The sequence below is a fragment of the Garra rufa genome, chromosome 14 (genome assembly GCF_049309525.1).
Source record: "Garra rufa chromosome 14, GarRuf1.0, whole genome shotgun sequence".
NCBI lineage: Eukaryota > Metazoa > Chordata > Actinopteri > Cypriniformes > Cyprinidae > Garra > Garra rufa.
This window is the reverse complement of record NC_133374.1, coordinates 12,892,343-12,910,872: the sequence shown is the minus strand read 5'-3', so window position 1 is coordinate 12,910,872 and position 18,530 is coordinate 12,892,343. Positions and strand designations below refer to the sequence as shown.

The window sequence follows — 18,530 nt, the reverse complement described above, 5'->3', positions numbered from 1 at the left end:
AAAATTAAATATAAGTTAAATATAAAAAAATAATAATAATCATTTACTGTGTGAAATGGCAGCTTGTACTAAAATTTCCAAGTGATTTCCAAGACAGATAAACATAATACATAAAATAAAATAAAATAAAATAAATATGTGTCATTAATATATGTTCCTAATTATCTCTTAGATCCACTTGCATTAAAATGTAAAAATATAAAATAAGAAAATAGGATAAAATATTTAAAAAAATACTTAAATAATAATAATTTAATGTGTGAAATGGCCATTAATGCAAAAATGGCAATTTCCAAGTGATTTCCAAGCCAGATTTCTAAACATATGATAAATAAAATAAAATATAATAATTTTATGTGTGAAATGACTATTAATGCTAAAACTGCAATTTCCAAGTGATTTCCAAGACAGATATCTAAAAATATGATATATAAAATAAAATAAAATAAAATAAAAACGTGTCATTAACATGTTTCTAATTATCTCTTACCTTCATTTGCAAACAAATAATGTTAAATATAAAAAACAATTTAAATAATAAATTCATGTGTGGTCATTTATACTAAATTGGAAATTGTTAAAAAATAAAAAAATAAGATTAAATATAAAAAATAATTGAAATGATAATAATAATAATTTGATTTATTATATAACAATTTATTATTTTATCTTTAATACTTTTAGCTATCCTTGTGTCAAAAGTAAAAAAAAAATCATATTAGTAATATCACACACACACACAAATCAGTTGTATGTTTCAGGGCTACTGGTCAATCTCCATTGCTGTCTGCTTTAACTGATACACTCATAGTTTAGTTATACTAAAGGATGTTAAATTAGAATTTGTGCAAATGAAAAAAGGAAAATTCCTATACAAAAAAAAAGAATGAATGGAAGGTTTGCAAGAGCATCTGTTCCATTGCTGCATGGAACAATCCGAGTTTTCAGACTGAAAATAGACTCCACATCTTAGCAAACAGTTCCACCCTCTGTTGACTAAACTCCATCGCTCTTAAGGCACTAGTGAACAGCACACATTTCCTGTTATAAGCATGTGTTAGAAGCCTCTCGCTCCTGGTCTAAGTGTGAGCGAGCACATAAACACATGAACAGGGTACGAATGGGCACGGCACCAAGTTAAACACAATCTGTGCCCCCTCCCTGACTGGCACACACTAACCATACTAGCAACCACACAAAGACCGCAATTCAACCAGCGCCTGCAATCCTGCTGCTATTTATACATAAACTACCCCATCCCTCACTCCAACGCCCCTCGCCACAGGAAAGTTTCATGTTTTCTACTCTGTAACAGGTTTTAAGACGTTCTGCGCAGTTTGTGTCGCTACATTAAAAATGATCTCATTTGTTGACACAAAGCTTGAGCTTATAAACAAGGTACAGTTTGTGCGCTTGCAATCCCATAATGCACAAAAGTGCACTGTTGACTGCAGGTGTAATTTGAGTGACTGACAGAGGCTAATGAATGCTGTGATTAGTTTTCCATACAGACTGTTAAAGAGTAGATTAATGCTATGCTGAATGGGATTTAAATACTGTGTGTGTGTGTGTGTGTGTGTGTGTGTGTGTGTGTGTGTGTGTGTATATGATGAAAAGGGGGTTTCAAGCATCAAAACAAGTTTAATATAGCTTTACTTTACATACATTAGCAGTTTCGTACTTCTCAGAATTCTGACCTTTTTTAAAACTTGCAATTCAGATTTTTTGTAAGATATAAACTCCCAATTGTGAGAAATGAAGTCAGAATTGTGTGATATAAACTTGCAGTAGCAAGTTATGAAGTCAGAATTGCAATTATAAATTCACAATTCTGACTTTTCTATCTTAGGTTATGTCTTGCAATAACAAGAGCACACAGTTGCGAGTTAATTCAGAATTGTGAGATATAAACTCTCAATTTTGAGAAAGGAAGTCAGAAATGCATAAACTCACAGCTTGCAAAAAAGCCAGAATTGCAAGAAAAAAGTCTGAATTTGCAAGAAAACTGAAAACAAGTCTGAGTTAATAACTCACAACTGCAAGTCTATATCATGCAATTCTGGAAAAAAAAAAGACAGAATTTTAAGGAAAAAGTACGAATTTGCAAGAAAACTGAAATGCGAGATATAAACTTAAAATTGCAAGATACTCACAATTGGAGGAAAAAAAATCTGAATTGCAAGATTTTATCTCTAGTTTATCACGCAGGTCTGGCTTTTATATATTGCGCAATTCTGAAAAAAAGTCAGAATTGTGACAAAAGTCAGAATTGTGAGATATAAACTTGCAATTGTAGAAAAAAAAAGTCAGAATTGCAAGATAGAAACTTGCATTTGCGAGAAAAAAGTCAGAACTGCAAGATACAACCTCGCAATAGTGAGGAAAAAAAGTCTGAATTGCAAGACACAAACTCACATTTGCGAGAAAAAAGTCACACAATTCTGAAAAAAGTCTAAATTGTGAGGAAAAATTCAAAATTGCAAGATATAAACTCGCAACAGTGATAAAAAAGTCAGAATTGCAAGTTTTTTATCTCACAATTTTGGGTTTATATCACGCAATTCTAAAAAAAAAGTCTGAATTGTGAGGAAAAATTCAAAATTGCAAGATATAACCTCGCACAAGTGAGAAAAAAGAATTGTGAGTTTCATATCATTCAATTCTGAGAAATTCCAGATTTGTGAGTTTATATCACGCAAGTCTGACTATAACTTGCAACTGCAAGTTTATATTGCGCAATTCTGAAAAAGTCAGAATTGTGAGTTTTTTTCTCACAATTGTGAGTTTATATTGTAAGAAAAAAGTCAGAATTGAGTTTATATCATGCAATTCTAAGAAAAAGGTCAAAATTGCGAGTTTTATATCTCACAATTGTGAGTTTATATCATGCAAGTTTGACTTTATAACTCGCAACTGCAAGTTTATATTGCGCAATTCTGAAAAAGTCAGAATTGCAAGATATAAACTCAATTGCGAGATAAACTCACAATAGTGAGAAAAAAGTCAGAAGTGTAAGTTTATGTCACAATTTTGAAAAAAAGTCTGAATTGTGAGGAAAAAAGTCGGAATTGCAAGATACAAACTTGCATTTGCGAGAAAAAAGTCCGAATTGTGAGTTTTTTTCTCACAATTGTGAGTTTATATTGTAAGAAAAAAGTCAGAATTGAGTTTATATCATGCAAGTCTGACTAAATTGAGTTTATATCTCACAACTGCGTGTTTATATTGCACAATACTGAAAAAAAGTCAGAATTGTGAGGAAAAAAGTCACAATTGCGAGATAAACTTCTAATAGTGAGGAAAAAGTCAGAATTGTGAGATACAAACTCGCATTTGCGTCAGAATTGAGTTTATATCACGCAAGTCTGACTTTTTAACTCACAACTGCAAGTTTATATCACGCAATTCTGAGAAAAAAGTCAGAATTGTAAGATAAAAAGTTGCAAAAAGCTTTTTTATATTTTATTCAGTGGTGAAAACAGGCTTTCATAGATGTCTTTGACATATGAATACAGCATAAAGTGAACAAGGAATAATAATAATAAAAAAAACATTAATAAAAATAATAAATTGACTCTACATTAATGAAAAACAGGCAGGCATAAAAAATATTTCATGGAAAGGTTCTTAGATTTTGGCTACTGTAAATGATTAATGGTCAATTGCTTTAAATATTTTATTGCTTGTGTTTAATAATCCTTCAGTCAACGACAGCCTGCTCCAATTCTGGCACAGGTTTGGTTATTTGGAGGAAATGGGTGGTAATAACCGTACTATGCACTTTACTGACCCAATTTTACAGCCCAATGAGTCAGACTGACAAAGAAAATCAGCTATTATATCATACCATATCATAACTTGAGTCATTTTAATTGGTCTATATAGACATATGATGGTATCTTCAATGGTTTGACATGGACAATGCTCACTGATTGATAAAGCACTCTGGACTAAAATGAAATAAAGCTTTTAACAAAGCCACAGCTAGTGTAAAATAGTTTAGGCAAGTCAAATCAATTATCAGATGCTTATTTCAACACAGCAAGAACAAGGACAGGTTTTTGTGAACACTACGCCCCCGCGACTAATTTGTGTGATACAACATCTAGTCTTTATTAATTATTGGCTGAGGTTGCTTTGTAGATGAGCCACTTCTCCAACACATTTTGAGCTTTATGTCGGAGAAGATGTGTTACTGAAAACAGATCAAACATCTTTGTCATGCAGAATGGAGTGCTTGGCCAGATTTAGCTCAAGATTCAGATCCAAACCAGCCATTGCCAAGTCTCTCATCATCTCTATACTGGAGCCAAAGACGAATGTCTGACAGCTCTCAAAATAAATGTATGCAAAAAGCGGAGGAGAGAACAGACCCTGCTCACCACTCGCCAAAGAATGCACATTCCACATGCGCTCTTTCTCTCTCTCATATGAAAGGAAACCTGGGAAAAGGTTGCAGTAATAACTTGGGCTTATTAGGCTAATTCTACGATTAATACAATTTTGAAAATGACGACAATTACAATAATCATTTGAATGCAAAACTATTTTCAGATATTGATTTCTAATGGTATAATGGCTGTCAGGTTTATTACAATTATTACAATTGACATGAATTCAAAATTGAGGCTTGCATTATCCAAAAAATATAAAATTGTATTATAAAAAAGAGACAAATTAAATAACTGGATAAATAAATGATACACAAGGGGAATTAATTAAAGATTAATTAAAGATAAATAAATAATGTAATAATTTTATATAAATGATACACAAGGGGGTTTATTAGAAGAATAAATAAAAGATAAATAAATGAACTAAAAAGTGTTGACTTACAAGTAAATAAAATAAATATATGAAAAATAAATAATAATAATAATAATAATGCAGAAGGGAGACAAAAACATTAATTAAAGATGAATAAATAATGTAATAATTTTATATAAATAATACACAAGAGAGTTTATTAGAAAATAAAAATAAATAAATAAATAAACTAATAAGAATTGATGCATTAATTAATAAGTCATATTAATTCATTATAAATAAATTAAGAAAAAGAACAAAAGAAGAAAAGAATAAAAAGATAAAGACTAAAAAAGTAAATAAAACAAACAAATGAAATATAATAATAATAACGACGACAACAAAAACAATAATAATAATAACAATAAAGCAAAAGGGAATAAAAAGATTCATTAAAGATAAATAAATAATTTAAGGATTTTATATAAATAATACACAAGGGGGTTTATTTAGAAAAGAATGAAAAAGACAAAGATGAAAAATGAACTAATAAGTAAAAGAACAAATGAAAGGATTAATAAGTCATATTCATTCATAATAAATAAATAAATAAAAAGATAAATTAAAGAAACAAACAAAATAATAAGTATATTTTTTAAATATAATAACATCAGCAACAACCATAATAATAATGATAAATAATGCACAAGTGGAATAAAAAGATAAACTAAAGACAAATAAACAATTTAATAATTTAATATAATAATACATAAAAGGGATTATTAGAAAAGAAGGTAAATAAATGAACTAAGTAAATAAAATAAATAAATGAAATATAATAATCATAATAATGCACAAGGGGGATAAATAAATAGTGTAATGATTTTATATAAACAACAATACACAAGGGGGTTCATTAGAAAAGAATACAAAAGTTAAAGATAAATAAATTAATCAATAAAAGAATAAATGAATTGATGTTAAATTAATTCATAACAAATATATATAAATAAATAAGATAAATTAAAGATAAAATAAATTAATAAGGAAATGAAATAACTATAATAATATTATCAACATCAACATGATAACGCAAAGGGGAATAAAAAGATAAATTAAAGACAAATAAGTAATGTAATGATTTAATATAAATAATACAGAAGGGGGATTAGAAAGAAAAAAGATAAAGATAAATGAATAAACATAAGTAAATGACAAATAACTACATACAAATAAATTAGATAAATTAAAGACAAATAATTTTGTGACTAATTGAAGGATACACAAGGAGGATGATTCAAGATAAATAAGCTAAAGATAAATGAACTAACAAACAATAAATAAATAAATATTGCAGATATATTGCATAGTTGTTGGCTTTGATGACATCAAAATAAGCCCCTGCTCCATATACAACCTGTCTCAGCACGTTTGAACTCAATGGCAACGGCATAAATCTCAACCTCAGATCTTTGAAGAGCGCAGTAGATGGTTTTTTGGATATTATACAGAGAGCACTACTTCACAGTCATCTTAGTACTTCATTTGTGTATTTTTCCACTAGCTGAAGCAGAAGCCAGAAGCAGCTGCCAAGAAAACGTAACTGTATTTGTACACCTTCGTGAATTAATAGCCGCATTTTGATGGGAAACAAAAATAAACTGTTTTGCGGCTTCCACAATCAGGTCAGATGAGGATTAGTCACAAGAGAGAGGTCTGTCAGAATGACAGCAGATTCCTAATAAAGCGTCCTGGCTGAGAAACTCCGGCCCGGGATGCTGACTCCACAACTTAGGCCTACGGATATCAACACAGCCAGTGGAAAGAAAAGTTATCGGCATAATATTTACTCTGTGGGTTTCTGGGAAGGGCCGCTGAACGTGGGCAGGAGCCAGATAAAACCAGCAGGTGCTTACGATTCGCTCCAGCAGGGAGACGGCAGACAGCGAAATGTTTCTGCTGTCTCTTCTGAATTCGGCTTTGATTGAATCTCCCATTGAAAATGTCAAAGCTGCATCACATTTATGACTTTTCTCTGCTTTGAGAAAAATGTTCCTTTGTTTAAGCGTAACTTTATATGGTAACAACGACTGGACTGTGTGCAAAACGAGCTAAATGTTGTTGTAATCCGTCTTTCTTGTGGCCCCTGATCGCTGCTGCCTTTGGTTTAAAAGGCTGTTTTGCAAATGGCTTGTCAGGAGATTTGAAAGATGTCTTAAGCGCTCTATATGATCCTGAAACAAAAGTGTTGAAATGCAGACCATAATGCAACCAAAATGCAATCCTTCCCAAATCCCTCTTCCCATGTGGGTTGCAATGTTTTAGTCTTGGACTGCTCGATATACAAAAATGAGAAACGCTGGCTGAAATATAAATATGAAATAGACAGCAATGCAACTGACACATTCAAGTCCCAGAAAGACCATGTGGCATCAATGGTTCAGCTGTAATTTTATGAAGCTACGAGAATACTTTTTTTGCACAAAGAAAACAATTTTAACAATTTTTTGACATAAAATTATGGTTGAACCACTGATGTCAGATGGACTATTTTAATGATGTCCTTACTACCTTTTTGGGCCTTGAACATGTCAGTTGCATTGCTGTCTATGCAGGGTCGGAAAGCTCTCGTATTTCATCGAAAATATCTTAATTTGTGCTCCAAGGATGAATGAACGTCTTACAGGTTTGGAACGACATGAGGGTGAGTAATTAATGACAGAATTTTCATTTTTGGGTGACCTATCCCTTTAAATACACTAGAATGTTAGAAGGAAGAAACCTGGTTGATAAAACCAGTGCTTCTGAGAAAGAAATAAACGCTAGATTTGCCTAAATATTTTATTTTGCAATGTTATTGATATTTCTTATTACATTTTTTGTGTAAAGCAAAAAACTTCCATACAAAAATAGGAAATGCTGACTGAAATCTAAAATGTAATCTAAAATGCAACTTTGCATTTATTAAAGGGATAATTCACCAAAAATGAAATTCTGTTAATAATTACTCACCCTCATGTCCTCCCAAACTTTTCATTTTTAGGCGAACTATCCCTTTGAACACGCTAAAAAAGATTAAAGAAAGAAACCTGGTTGATTCGACCAGCATTTTTGAAAAAGAAATAAAACTTTAAAAAATACAAAACTTTGCAATTTTATTGATATTTTTTATAACTTTTGGATTTTTTTTATTTTTAAATTCTTTAACATTACTTTTCATTGCTGAAACTGATTGTGCTGCTTAATATTTTTGTGTAAACCAAACAACTTGTATACAAAAAAAAAAAATGCTGACTGAAATCGAATATGTAATCTAAGATGCAACTTTGCATTTATTAAAGGGATAGGTTCAGCAAAAATGAAAATTCTGTCAGTAATTACTCACCCTCATGTCGTTCCAAACTTTTCATTTTTGGGTGAACTATCCCTTTAAACCCGCTAGAAAGTTTGAAGAAAGAAACCTGGTTGATACAACCAGCACTTTTAAGAAAGAAATAAACACTGGATTTTTTTGGAATGTGGAAATTGCAATGTTATTGATATTTCTTATTACTTTAGGATTTTTTTTTTTATTGTTCAAAGTCTATAAACGTTTCTGCTATTTTTCTGGTTTAGGAACTGACATGCTATTATTTGAACTGCTTTTTCCATCCTAGTCTACTGTTGTGGTATAATTTTTTTTTAATCAAACAATCTATTTATCTAAAACAGACTACACAAAAATGCTTGGAATTGTTTGTTTTTTTAAGTAAGTGGCTGATAGCCAGAATAAATTATTAAACCAGCCTTTTTGCTAAAAATCAAAAGGTTTTTTAAAAGAGATGAATACTTTCATTCAGCAAAGTTTCATTAAACTGATCAAAAGTGACAGTAAAGGCATTTATAATAAAAAACATTTCTATTTCCAACAAATGCTGTTCTTTTGCACTTTCTGTTCATCAGAATCTTGGGGAAAAAAACTACAAAAAATATTAAGCAGCACAACTGTTTTCAACTTTGAAAATAATGTTTCTTGAGCACCAAATCAGAATGATTTCTAAAGGATCAAGTGACACGGAAGACTCCAGTAATGTCTTCTTACAATTCAGCTTTGTCATCACAGCAATAAATTACATTTTAAAATATATTACAGCTGAAAACAGTTCTTTTAAATGGCAATAATATTTCACAATATTGCTGTTTTCATTGTATTTACAGTGGTGGCCAAAAGTATTGTAACACTAGTATTTACACCAGCTAAAAATGGTTTTAAGTCAGTCATTTCTATCTTTTGAAATATCAGTTTACATTTACAAACATTCTTTTTGCTATTAATTGTAATCCCGTGAGATTTTTGTTCGCACAAGCAGTCTGACAACAGCCAGCGCTCTATATAGAGATCTGATCTCACTACCATCCAGTCTGTCTGGAATGAAATGAAGAAACAGAACAAACTGAAACAAACCAAATCCAGAAGAACTGTGGCAATGTCTCCAAGATACTTCAAGAGACCTACCTGCAAAGCTACTTGAAAAACTATGCACAAGTGCACCTAGGGCAAAAGTTGCTCTGAAGGCAAAGGATGGTCACACCAAATGTTAATTTAATTTAGCTAATTAATGGATAAAGAAAATCTTTTTATGACATTATTTTTGACAGCATCCTCATTTTACAGCAACTTTTAACAGTACTGCAGCTTTGCAGGTAGGTTTCTTGAAGCATCTTAGAGACGTTTCCACAGTTCTTCTGGATTTAGTCTCAGTTTGTTCTGTTTCTTCGTGTCATTCCAGACAGACTTGATGATGATGAGATCAGATCTCTGTGTGGAGCACTGGCTGTTGTCAGACTCCTTGTGCAAACAAAAATCTGACTAGATTCTAACAATTAATGGCAAATTGCATGTTTGGAAATGTAAACTGATATTTCCTACTGACACACTACAGCAAAAGATAGAAATAACTGACTTAAAACCATTTTTAGCTGCTGAAAATACTAGTGTTGCAGTCATTTTGGTCACCACTGTATAATGAAACATAACAGACTTCCTTCATAGACTTTGAAAGATCCTACCGACCCCAAAGTAAATGTTACTGTATAAACAGTAATTTTCAATTTGTCCAAAGCTTTAAACAATAAACTTTGTTTTGAAGGGCAAAACTAAAAGGCGGAGCTCTATCTGCCAGAATATCCTTCATGGTTGAACTTTTAATAGAGGCTCAAGTCAGGCTGAAATATAGCCCTCTCGGGAGCCACACTGAGCTTTCCACCGTCATGCCTCAAAGAGCTCCTCATTGTTTGGCATGTGTATAAACAGTCAGGCCAGAGCGTGCACATGACTGCCACCTACATAGCACATCACATCTCTGAAATACATATATGGAAATGAACGTGATAAGCATGCCAACAATGCCTCAACATTTCATCACAATCCCCATGGCATCCCGATCATGCGCCCAAATAAACAAAGAACCCCGAACAAGACAAATATACAAGCTGTTAAAGATTTCGATCTAATAACAGCAGACTTTTAATTACTCTCCAATAAAACAAACCGATGGACCACCATAAAGCACTCCAAGAGAAAAATATGAAAAATGATTACTAGTGTTTTCCACTAAGACACCACGTTGCATTGACTGACATCTAGTGGTCAAACACTGCCAGCTGTCTTGACTTTGAATACATCACTAGAGGTTTAGAAGTCTATAGAAGTAAATAGCAGTTTCTAAAAATGTTCAGCACATCTGACAGTACATTTACACTTAAATAACCGTACTAAAATAAAATGCTGAAAGTAGACCAGTGGAAAACAATGATGCAAAATTTCCCATTCAATTTATGTCTTAAGTAGCACAAGATATATTTGTAGCAATAGCCAACAATACAATGTATTGGTCAAAATTATTAGGATATTAAGAAAAGATCATGCTCCATGAAGATATTTTGTAAATTTTCTACTGTAAATATACCAAAACTTAATTTTTTAATAGTAATATGCATTGCTAAGAACTTAGTTTGGACAACTTTAAAGGCGATTTTCTCACTATTTTGATATAAAGGTTTTTTTTGTTTGTTTTTTTGCATCCTCAGATGCATCTCTGCCAAATATTGTCCTATCCTAACAAACTATGCATAAATGGAAAGCTTAATTATTCAGCTTTCAGATGATTTATACATCTCAATTTCATAAAATTGACCCTAATGACTGGTTTTGTGGCCCAGGGTCACATATGTTGTCGCCTACTATGTACATTATAAGGCTATTTTTCAGGCCGGTCACATTTCTACTGAAGCACATTGTTAAATGTGTTTCAAATTTGGCCTATATTTATATTATATTTATATTTTCGAATAAAAACGTAGAAAGTACAGTATCCATTGGCTAAAACATTGGTTTGATGTGTATTTGTGTTGTAGCCTAATTGTTTTACTTTTTTAAAATACACTAAGAAATATTTGGCATAGAAACAATTTTTACTCAGAAATTGCTAGTAAATGTCACAGATAACTGAAATATTGAAGTAGAAAGACTTTGACAGACTCCAATAATCTTGGTTTTGATTTAGAACGCCGAAATATTTACATTAGCAAAAACTGTGACAACTTGCCCCAATCTTTCACTGTATAATTAAAACTGCTAACGACAATGAAAGGGTTAACCAACTTAAACATCGATGCTTAATAACCTAAAGACAATAGATAAATGCAAACTTTTTCTCTCATGTTGAGCAGGTCATCATATCACTGTCATACCACAGGAACGCTACAACACAGGGTGCGTGAACTTTTACTTCAGTGTCACTAACCTGCAAGTCGTCTCTCTCTGACACTTTTCCACAATAAATCCCAAGCTTTGGTCGTGGATTCTCTGAGCTGTTCACTGAACGATCGTCTGAGTGTCAGTGTGAGAGACTTTCGTTTCGCTGTCATCGTCAATCCGCGCTCATAATAATCAATCAGTGGCTCGCCCGTTATTCTCCAAGATAGCAAGACTCCTCGTCCTCTTCTTCACCTGCCCCGCAGCCACAGTCCGCAACGGCAAACTTTTCCGAAAAATAAATGCATATCGACAGGAATAACGTGGTAATAATCTCCCAAGTAATCCAGTTTAGGACACGCGTTGGTAAAAGACGCGCAGTCGCTGTGTGGAGCCGCAGTGTGTTTCAGAGCAGATGTGGGTTTGTTTGAAGTTTCTCCTTCTGCTCGTAACATACGATCACTCTCTCTCTCTCTCTCTCTCTCTCTCTCTCTCTCTCTCTCTCTCTCTCTCTCTCTCTCAAACACACACACACACACACACACACACACACTCTCTCTCTCTCTCGTTCATCACTCTCACTACTGGAGGACTTCATTTCAAGCCTCACCAAAGATCTCAGGCACTCCATATTAATTTCGTATTGTTTAATCTTCCCCCGCAATAAACAAATAAACAAATGCTGCATTTGTTGTTAAATATAAATATAGAAAATCCTAAAAAAAATAATAATACAAAAGTATAAATAATAAAAAATCTAATGCTGTCTAATCGATTAATCACGATTAACTGCACAATATAAAAATTATAAATATTAAAAATTCTAAAAATAATAATACAAAAGTATATATATATATATATATATATATGTGTGTGTGTGTAATAAAAAGTGCTGTCAAATTGATTAATCACGATTAATTGCATAAATATGTGTGTATTTATATATTTATATACATTTATATTTATATTTATATATTTATATACATTATGTAAACAAACTTATTTTGGATGTGATTAATCAGGAATAATCGATTTGGCAGCACAAAATAATAATAATAATAATAATAATAATTGTAAAAATATCACACATATATCATATAAAATGTATTTGTGGAAATGTGTATTTTAAATATAAATATATCACCAAATATTATATATGTATTTGTGAACTAAATATAATACATTTAAATTTGTTCTGTGTGTACTTTGTGTATTTATATGTATCGTAGATGCGCTTAATCGCGATTAATCGATTTAACAGCACTAAAAATAATTGTAATATATCAATAGAAAATAATGAAAGTATTTATATAAATATATAATATAAAATGTCTATTTTAATTATATCAACAAATATTATATATGCATGTGTGAACAATATGTAATACATTTTATTTGAAATAAACAAACAAATAAATGCTGTATTTGCTGTGTTAAAACTGCAAATATAAATAGATATTATTCAAAATCCAAAAAAAAAAAATAATACAAATGTTTACAAAAATAAATAATAAAAATGTAGTGCTGTTAAATCGATTAATCACGATTAATTGCATAATATATGTGTGTGTACTGTGCATATTTATATGTATATACATATTTGCGTGTGTATTTATAGATATATATAAATATACACAGTACACACAATTGATCGCGATTAATCAATTTGACAACACTAAAAAAAACTAAAATAGTTTTAAAAATATATAAAATGTATTTGTGGAAATGTGTATTTTTAATATAGGGTAAAAATATCAATAAATATTACAGCCTATATGCATTTGTGAACAATATGTAATACATTTTAAAATACTAATAAATACAAAAAAAATGAAACAATATATTATATGCCTTTTCAAAAACTTATTTCTCAAGGCAAAAAGCACAAAAATCAATTTACTACTAGTCTGTAGAACAATATATATAATTATAGATAATATAATATATAAAGCAAATGAAAGTGTGGGACAAAAAGTTAGTTAGAGAAAAATGGTCATGCTGAGGAAGGACTGACATACCGTGAACACTGACGGCTCATTTAATTATGGGCCTCTATGGTTTCCATTTTGCACTCAGCATGGCATTATCATCATAACAGAAAGGAGATTGCTTTTTGTGACAGGTTTTCTGTTTGTAATGTCAAAAGTTGATCCAAGCTGAAATGACTGGGATGGAAAAAAGTAAGTGACGACAAAAAGCAAGTGAAATGAATACTTTCATATAAATGACTAATGCATGCTGTGAAACTCGTAACAGATTAGTATCAGAGTCTATTCAACCTGAATCCAGGATTTGTTATTAAAAGAAAGAGGTTTAGCTTTGCATTAACATAAAGCAGTATTTGCTGTCCTGAGAGTGTCTAGGAACAGGTATGAGTGTGGCCTATATCAAGGTGAGTGTTAATGCGCCTAAGCTTTATTCACTAATGGAGTCATCTGATAGGGAAAAACCTCCTGGGAGAACATGAGGGTCATCTGCTGTGCCTCAGCTTACGTGTCAAAGGTCAAAGGTTAGGGCCAAACATTTCCCCTCTTGCGTGATCTGCAGTGGAATGCCTGGCTTGGCTATACAACCGTCTGACTGCTTAAAGAAAAGACTAATGAAGACCACCTAAATGATGACCTACAGTTTTCTATTCCCAGATTCATTTGTCTGGCACACAGACTGCTGGACGTTCAATACTGCAAACTCAGGCCGTGTCTGTCCACCTCAGCAACTGTCTCACTCCATCACTGCTCCAGCTGGCTGTTCTGAGCCCTTGATCTCCTGTCTGTCAGCAGCTGATCTCTTCGAGAGACCCATCACTTTAAACTTCAGCACAGGCTTTCCATTATAAAAGCAGCCCACGGAGCAAAATACCAAAGCGGCGGTCAGCACAACCTTGATGACTCTCGGCCTCGCTGTCAAAACAGTAGAAGCCGAACGTGTCATCTGCTGTCACGTTGCATTTCAACCAGTCTACAATGAAATAACCAGAAAGCATTAAATCATAACTTACACCATATACAACTTGATACGTTCATAACTGTTCCAAACGTCTCATTAAATAAACTGATCGCAGAGATTAAAACCGAAATGGATATTGTGAAAGAAACGAGCCAGCCCAGATGTGGATCTATGAGTGCTTATATGAAGTAACTGAATAATTAGTTTCACAGAATTGCAGTGCAAACACCTCAATACTTGCCAGGAAGAATATGAACGTCGTACAGATGGTTGAGCTTGAGCGTCAAGAAAACGCAGTGGACTTCTGCCAGGCAGCACATTTGCACAGTAGCCAAGCTGGTGTCTCTGCATTCTCACCAGCGTCGAAGTACGCAATTGGAACCACATGGATCTTCAAAATGCCGAAATTCCTCGTTTAAAAATATTTGAACCTATTTAACGCGAGCCTTTAGTCGCTGTCTGGTCCTGCGCTCAGTAATGGGGTCACGCGGGTCAAAGTCCTGATCAAAGCCTTTGACAGGAAGCCCTGCGCTTGTGGCTCCGCGCTATCATTTCTTTTGCTGTGATGTTCTCGCCATCATGGCTAGATTATTATGGCTAGTCTAGTCTAGAAACACACAGGAAGCAGTCTTGTAAAAGAGGAAGTGGCTGTTAGAAGGCGAATTGGTGTCTAAACACATCCAATGGGGATGCTCTTGCATCTTCTCTCAAACCTGTATCACTGAATGGGTAGGGAATCAACAGCTACTACATTTTTGCTATTAACTTGTGAATGAACAAACACAAAAACAGAAAAGAAACAATAGAATCGATACAGAAAACAGATTAGATAGCCACTGTAATATTTGTTAACTATTTGTGACTGAGAAAAATGAATGAACTGAGCAATCAACTGAATCAATGACTGAAGGAATCAGCTATTGTTAGTAACTTGTGACTGAACAAACAGAACATCTGAACAGAAAGAACAAGCAATAAATAATGAATCAATGAATAAATGAATGAATCAATGAATCAGCAGGTCCTGCAATATTCTGCTTGTAACTTGTGATTCAATAAAGAAAATGAATGATGGAATGAACAAACAAGCAAAGAACTGAATCAATGAATTAACAAATCAGTAAATGAGTAATAACATAAACAACAGCCACTACCAATGTTTAACCATTTGTGACTGAATGAATTAAATAAACAAACAACTCATCAATCAATTAAGAGTAAAAGAATCAACAGCGACTATAGTTACAAGTTACAAGTTTGTTTGTAACTTGTGACTGAACAAACTTTCTGCACTACTTGATTGTTATTTGTGATTAAAACGAAGAGAACAAATTACAGAATGAACAAACTAAATCAATCAATGAATCAATTAATGAATGAATAGTAACAGAATCAACAGAATCCACTATAATATTTGTTAATCATTTGTGACTGAATGAAAAGAATGGATGAACTGAAGAAACAAATAACTGATTCAGTGTCTAAATCAATGAACAGTAAAATAATTAACAGTAACTAAAGCATTCATTCATTTGAATAAACAAATGAATGAATGAGGAAATGAATCAGTGAATCAACAATAGCAGAATCAACAGCCACTATTTGTTAACTGTTTGTGAGTGAATAAAGTGAACGAACAAACAGCTTAACCAATGACTGAATAAATGAATACCAAAATCAACAGCCACTATATATTTGTTAACCATTTGTGACTGAAGAATGAATGAACTGAATAAAAAAAACGGATTCAGTAAAAACTGATTCTATGACATGATCAATGAACAGAAAAAGAATCAACAGTCACTAAATTAAACTATAAACTGTTATAATTTTTGGTAGTAACTTGTCACTGAACAAACAGAACAACTGAACAAAACAAAACAGAACAAACAAACAACTTAATTAATAAATGAATCAGTGAATACTTGTAAAAGAATCAACAGCTACTGCTCTATTTGCTCATAACTTGTGATTAAACGAAGAGAATGAATTTCAGAATGAACAAACTAACAACTGAATCAATGAATGAACGAATCAGTGAAAGAACAGAATCAATAGCCACCGTAATATTTGTTAACCATTCGTGACTCAATGAAATAAAATGAATGAACTGGAGACAAACAAAACTTCCTAGACAAAACTTTCTAGTCACTTATGCCTATATGAACCAAAACAAAAAAACTGAATGAATAAGCAAATGAATCAGTGAATCAACAGCCACTATAATATTTGTTAACCATTTGTGACTGAATGAAGAATGAATGAACTGAAGAAACAAACAAACAACTGATTCAGTGACAGAATCAATGAACAAAAACAGAATCAACAGTCACTAAAATACTTTCTAGTCACTTGTGGCTGAATGAACAAAAACAACTGAATCAATCAGTGAATGCAAAACAACAGAATCAACCACCACTAAAGGTTAACTATTTGTTAACCTTTTGTGACTGAATGAAAAGAATGAATGAACTAAAGAAACAAAAAAACTGATTCAGTGACTGAATCAATGAATAGTAAAAGAATCAACCGTCGACATTATTGGGGAATTATTCATGTCGAGGAGATTATTATAGCTAGACTACACAAGGATACACAGGAAGCAGTGACGTAAAAGAGGAAGTGGCTGTTAGAATGTGAATGGCTGTCCACACAAACCCAATGGGGTTGCTTGTTTTAGCAAGACCCCATCAAGCTCTTATCTTCTCTCCAAACAGACCCTTTAGGCTACATATGTAAATACAATACACTTTGTTGTTGCTCTTTAAGGTGCAAACTAGCTGAGAAGTTTATTTGTAAGGCTTGAGCACAGTTAATCATCACTAACCTCATGCCTGTGTTGGTTCCCACACATATAAATAAAATAAGTATGCACCGCAAGAGGTTTCATTTAATCTGCACTATGAATTATACATGAAACCGCATGTGATCTTCTTTTGCACCTCTTGTTTGTTTGGCTACGAGCCCAGAGACTCGCGCTCCAGACTGACCACTGAGCTGGAATGAGAAAAGGCCCAGATGTTGAGAAGCTGGGCTCCGATTGGCCCACTCACTTGGCCGTGAGGTCCCAGGCCAGGCTCCAGGAATCCTCCGGGGGGATCACGCTTCCCAGCCTAATGCATTCAAGGCGTGGAATTCTCCCCCAACCACCCTTTTGCTCCCACTCACACATATGGGCCCATCTTATGCATGCACTATAAATTTCCTGAGCAAATATTCCCAAGCCAGGGCTGCAGTTTTCCAGGGAAAATCACAGAAGTAATGTATATCTGCTTTTAGATTAGGGGCTTGAGGGGGAGAAAAGGCCTTAAAGCAATAGTTCACTGACTCAATGTGATTCATTGTGTAAAACACTATTGTTTTTGGTACATCACTGTTATACTAAACGTTATTAAGTATTATTAATATTCTTCCTATTTCTGCAAGTATGTGAAGCCTAAACTAACTAACACTATCATTTTTGCTAGTAACTTGTGACTGAACAAACAGACAAACTGAACGGAACAAACAAGTCAATTAATGAACTAATGAATGCTAAAAGAATCAACAGCAACTATAATGTTTGCTAGTATCTTGTGAACAAACAAAACAAATAAAAAGACTGAACAAACAAGTGAACAAAGAGCACTAACTGAATGAACAAACAAACAAGTGAATCAATTAATCAAATGAATAGTAACAGAATCTGAACAAACAAACTGAATCAACAAATCAATGAATAGTAACAGAATCAACAGCTACCATAATTTTGGATAGTAACTTGTGACTGAACAAACAAAACAAATTAACAGAATGAACGAACAAACAAGTGAAAAAACAACTGAATGAACAATCAAAGTAAATCAATGAATAGTAACTGAATTTACAGCTACTATAATTTTGGCTAGTAATTTGTGACTGAACAAACAAAGCAAATGAACGGAAAAAACAAACAAACAAAGAAGTGAACAAAGCAACAACTGAATCAATGAACAAACAAACAACTGAATCAATAAATTGTAACAGAATCAACAGCTAATATAATTTATCTAGTAACACTAAGTGACTGAACAAAGTAACAAATAAACAGAATGAACAAACAAACAAACAACTGAACAAACAG

The 18,530-nt window shown here is 32.7% G+C and overlaps 1 protein-coding gene across 3 annotated transcripts in view; it reads right to left on the bottom strand.

The window, feature by feature from the left end:
- stard13b (StAR related lipid transfer domain containing 13b) overlaps nt 1-18,530 on the bottom strand; it is a 114,204-nt gene that overhangs the window by 48,064 nt on the left and 47,610 nt on the right. Inside the window, exon 1 of one of the 3 annotated variants that reach the window (XM_073817285.1) lies at nt 11,532-11,871. The exons of the other annotated variants lie outside the window; for them this stretch is intronic. Within the exon in view, the coding sequence (XP_073673386.1) occupies nt 11,532-11,655 (124 nt within the window). The 5' untranslated portion in view covers nt 11,656-11,871. Of the gene's footprint in view, nt 1-11,531; nt 11,872-18,530 lie in introns of those variants that run through there. 3 annotated transcript variants of the gene reach the window in all.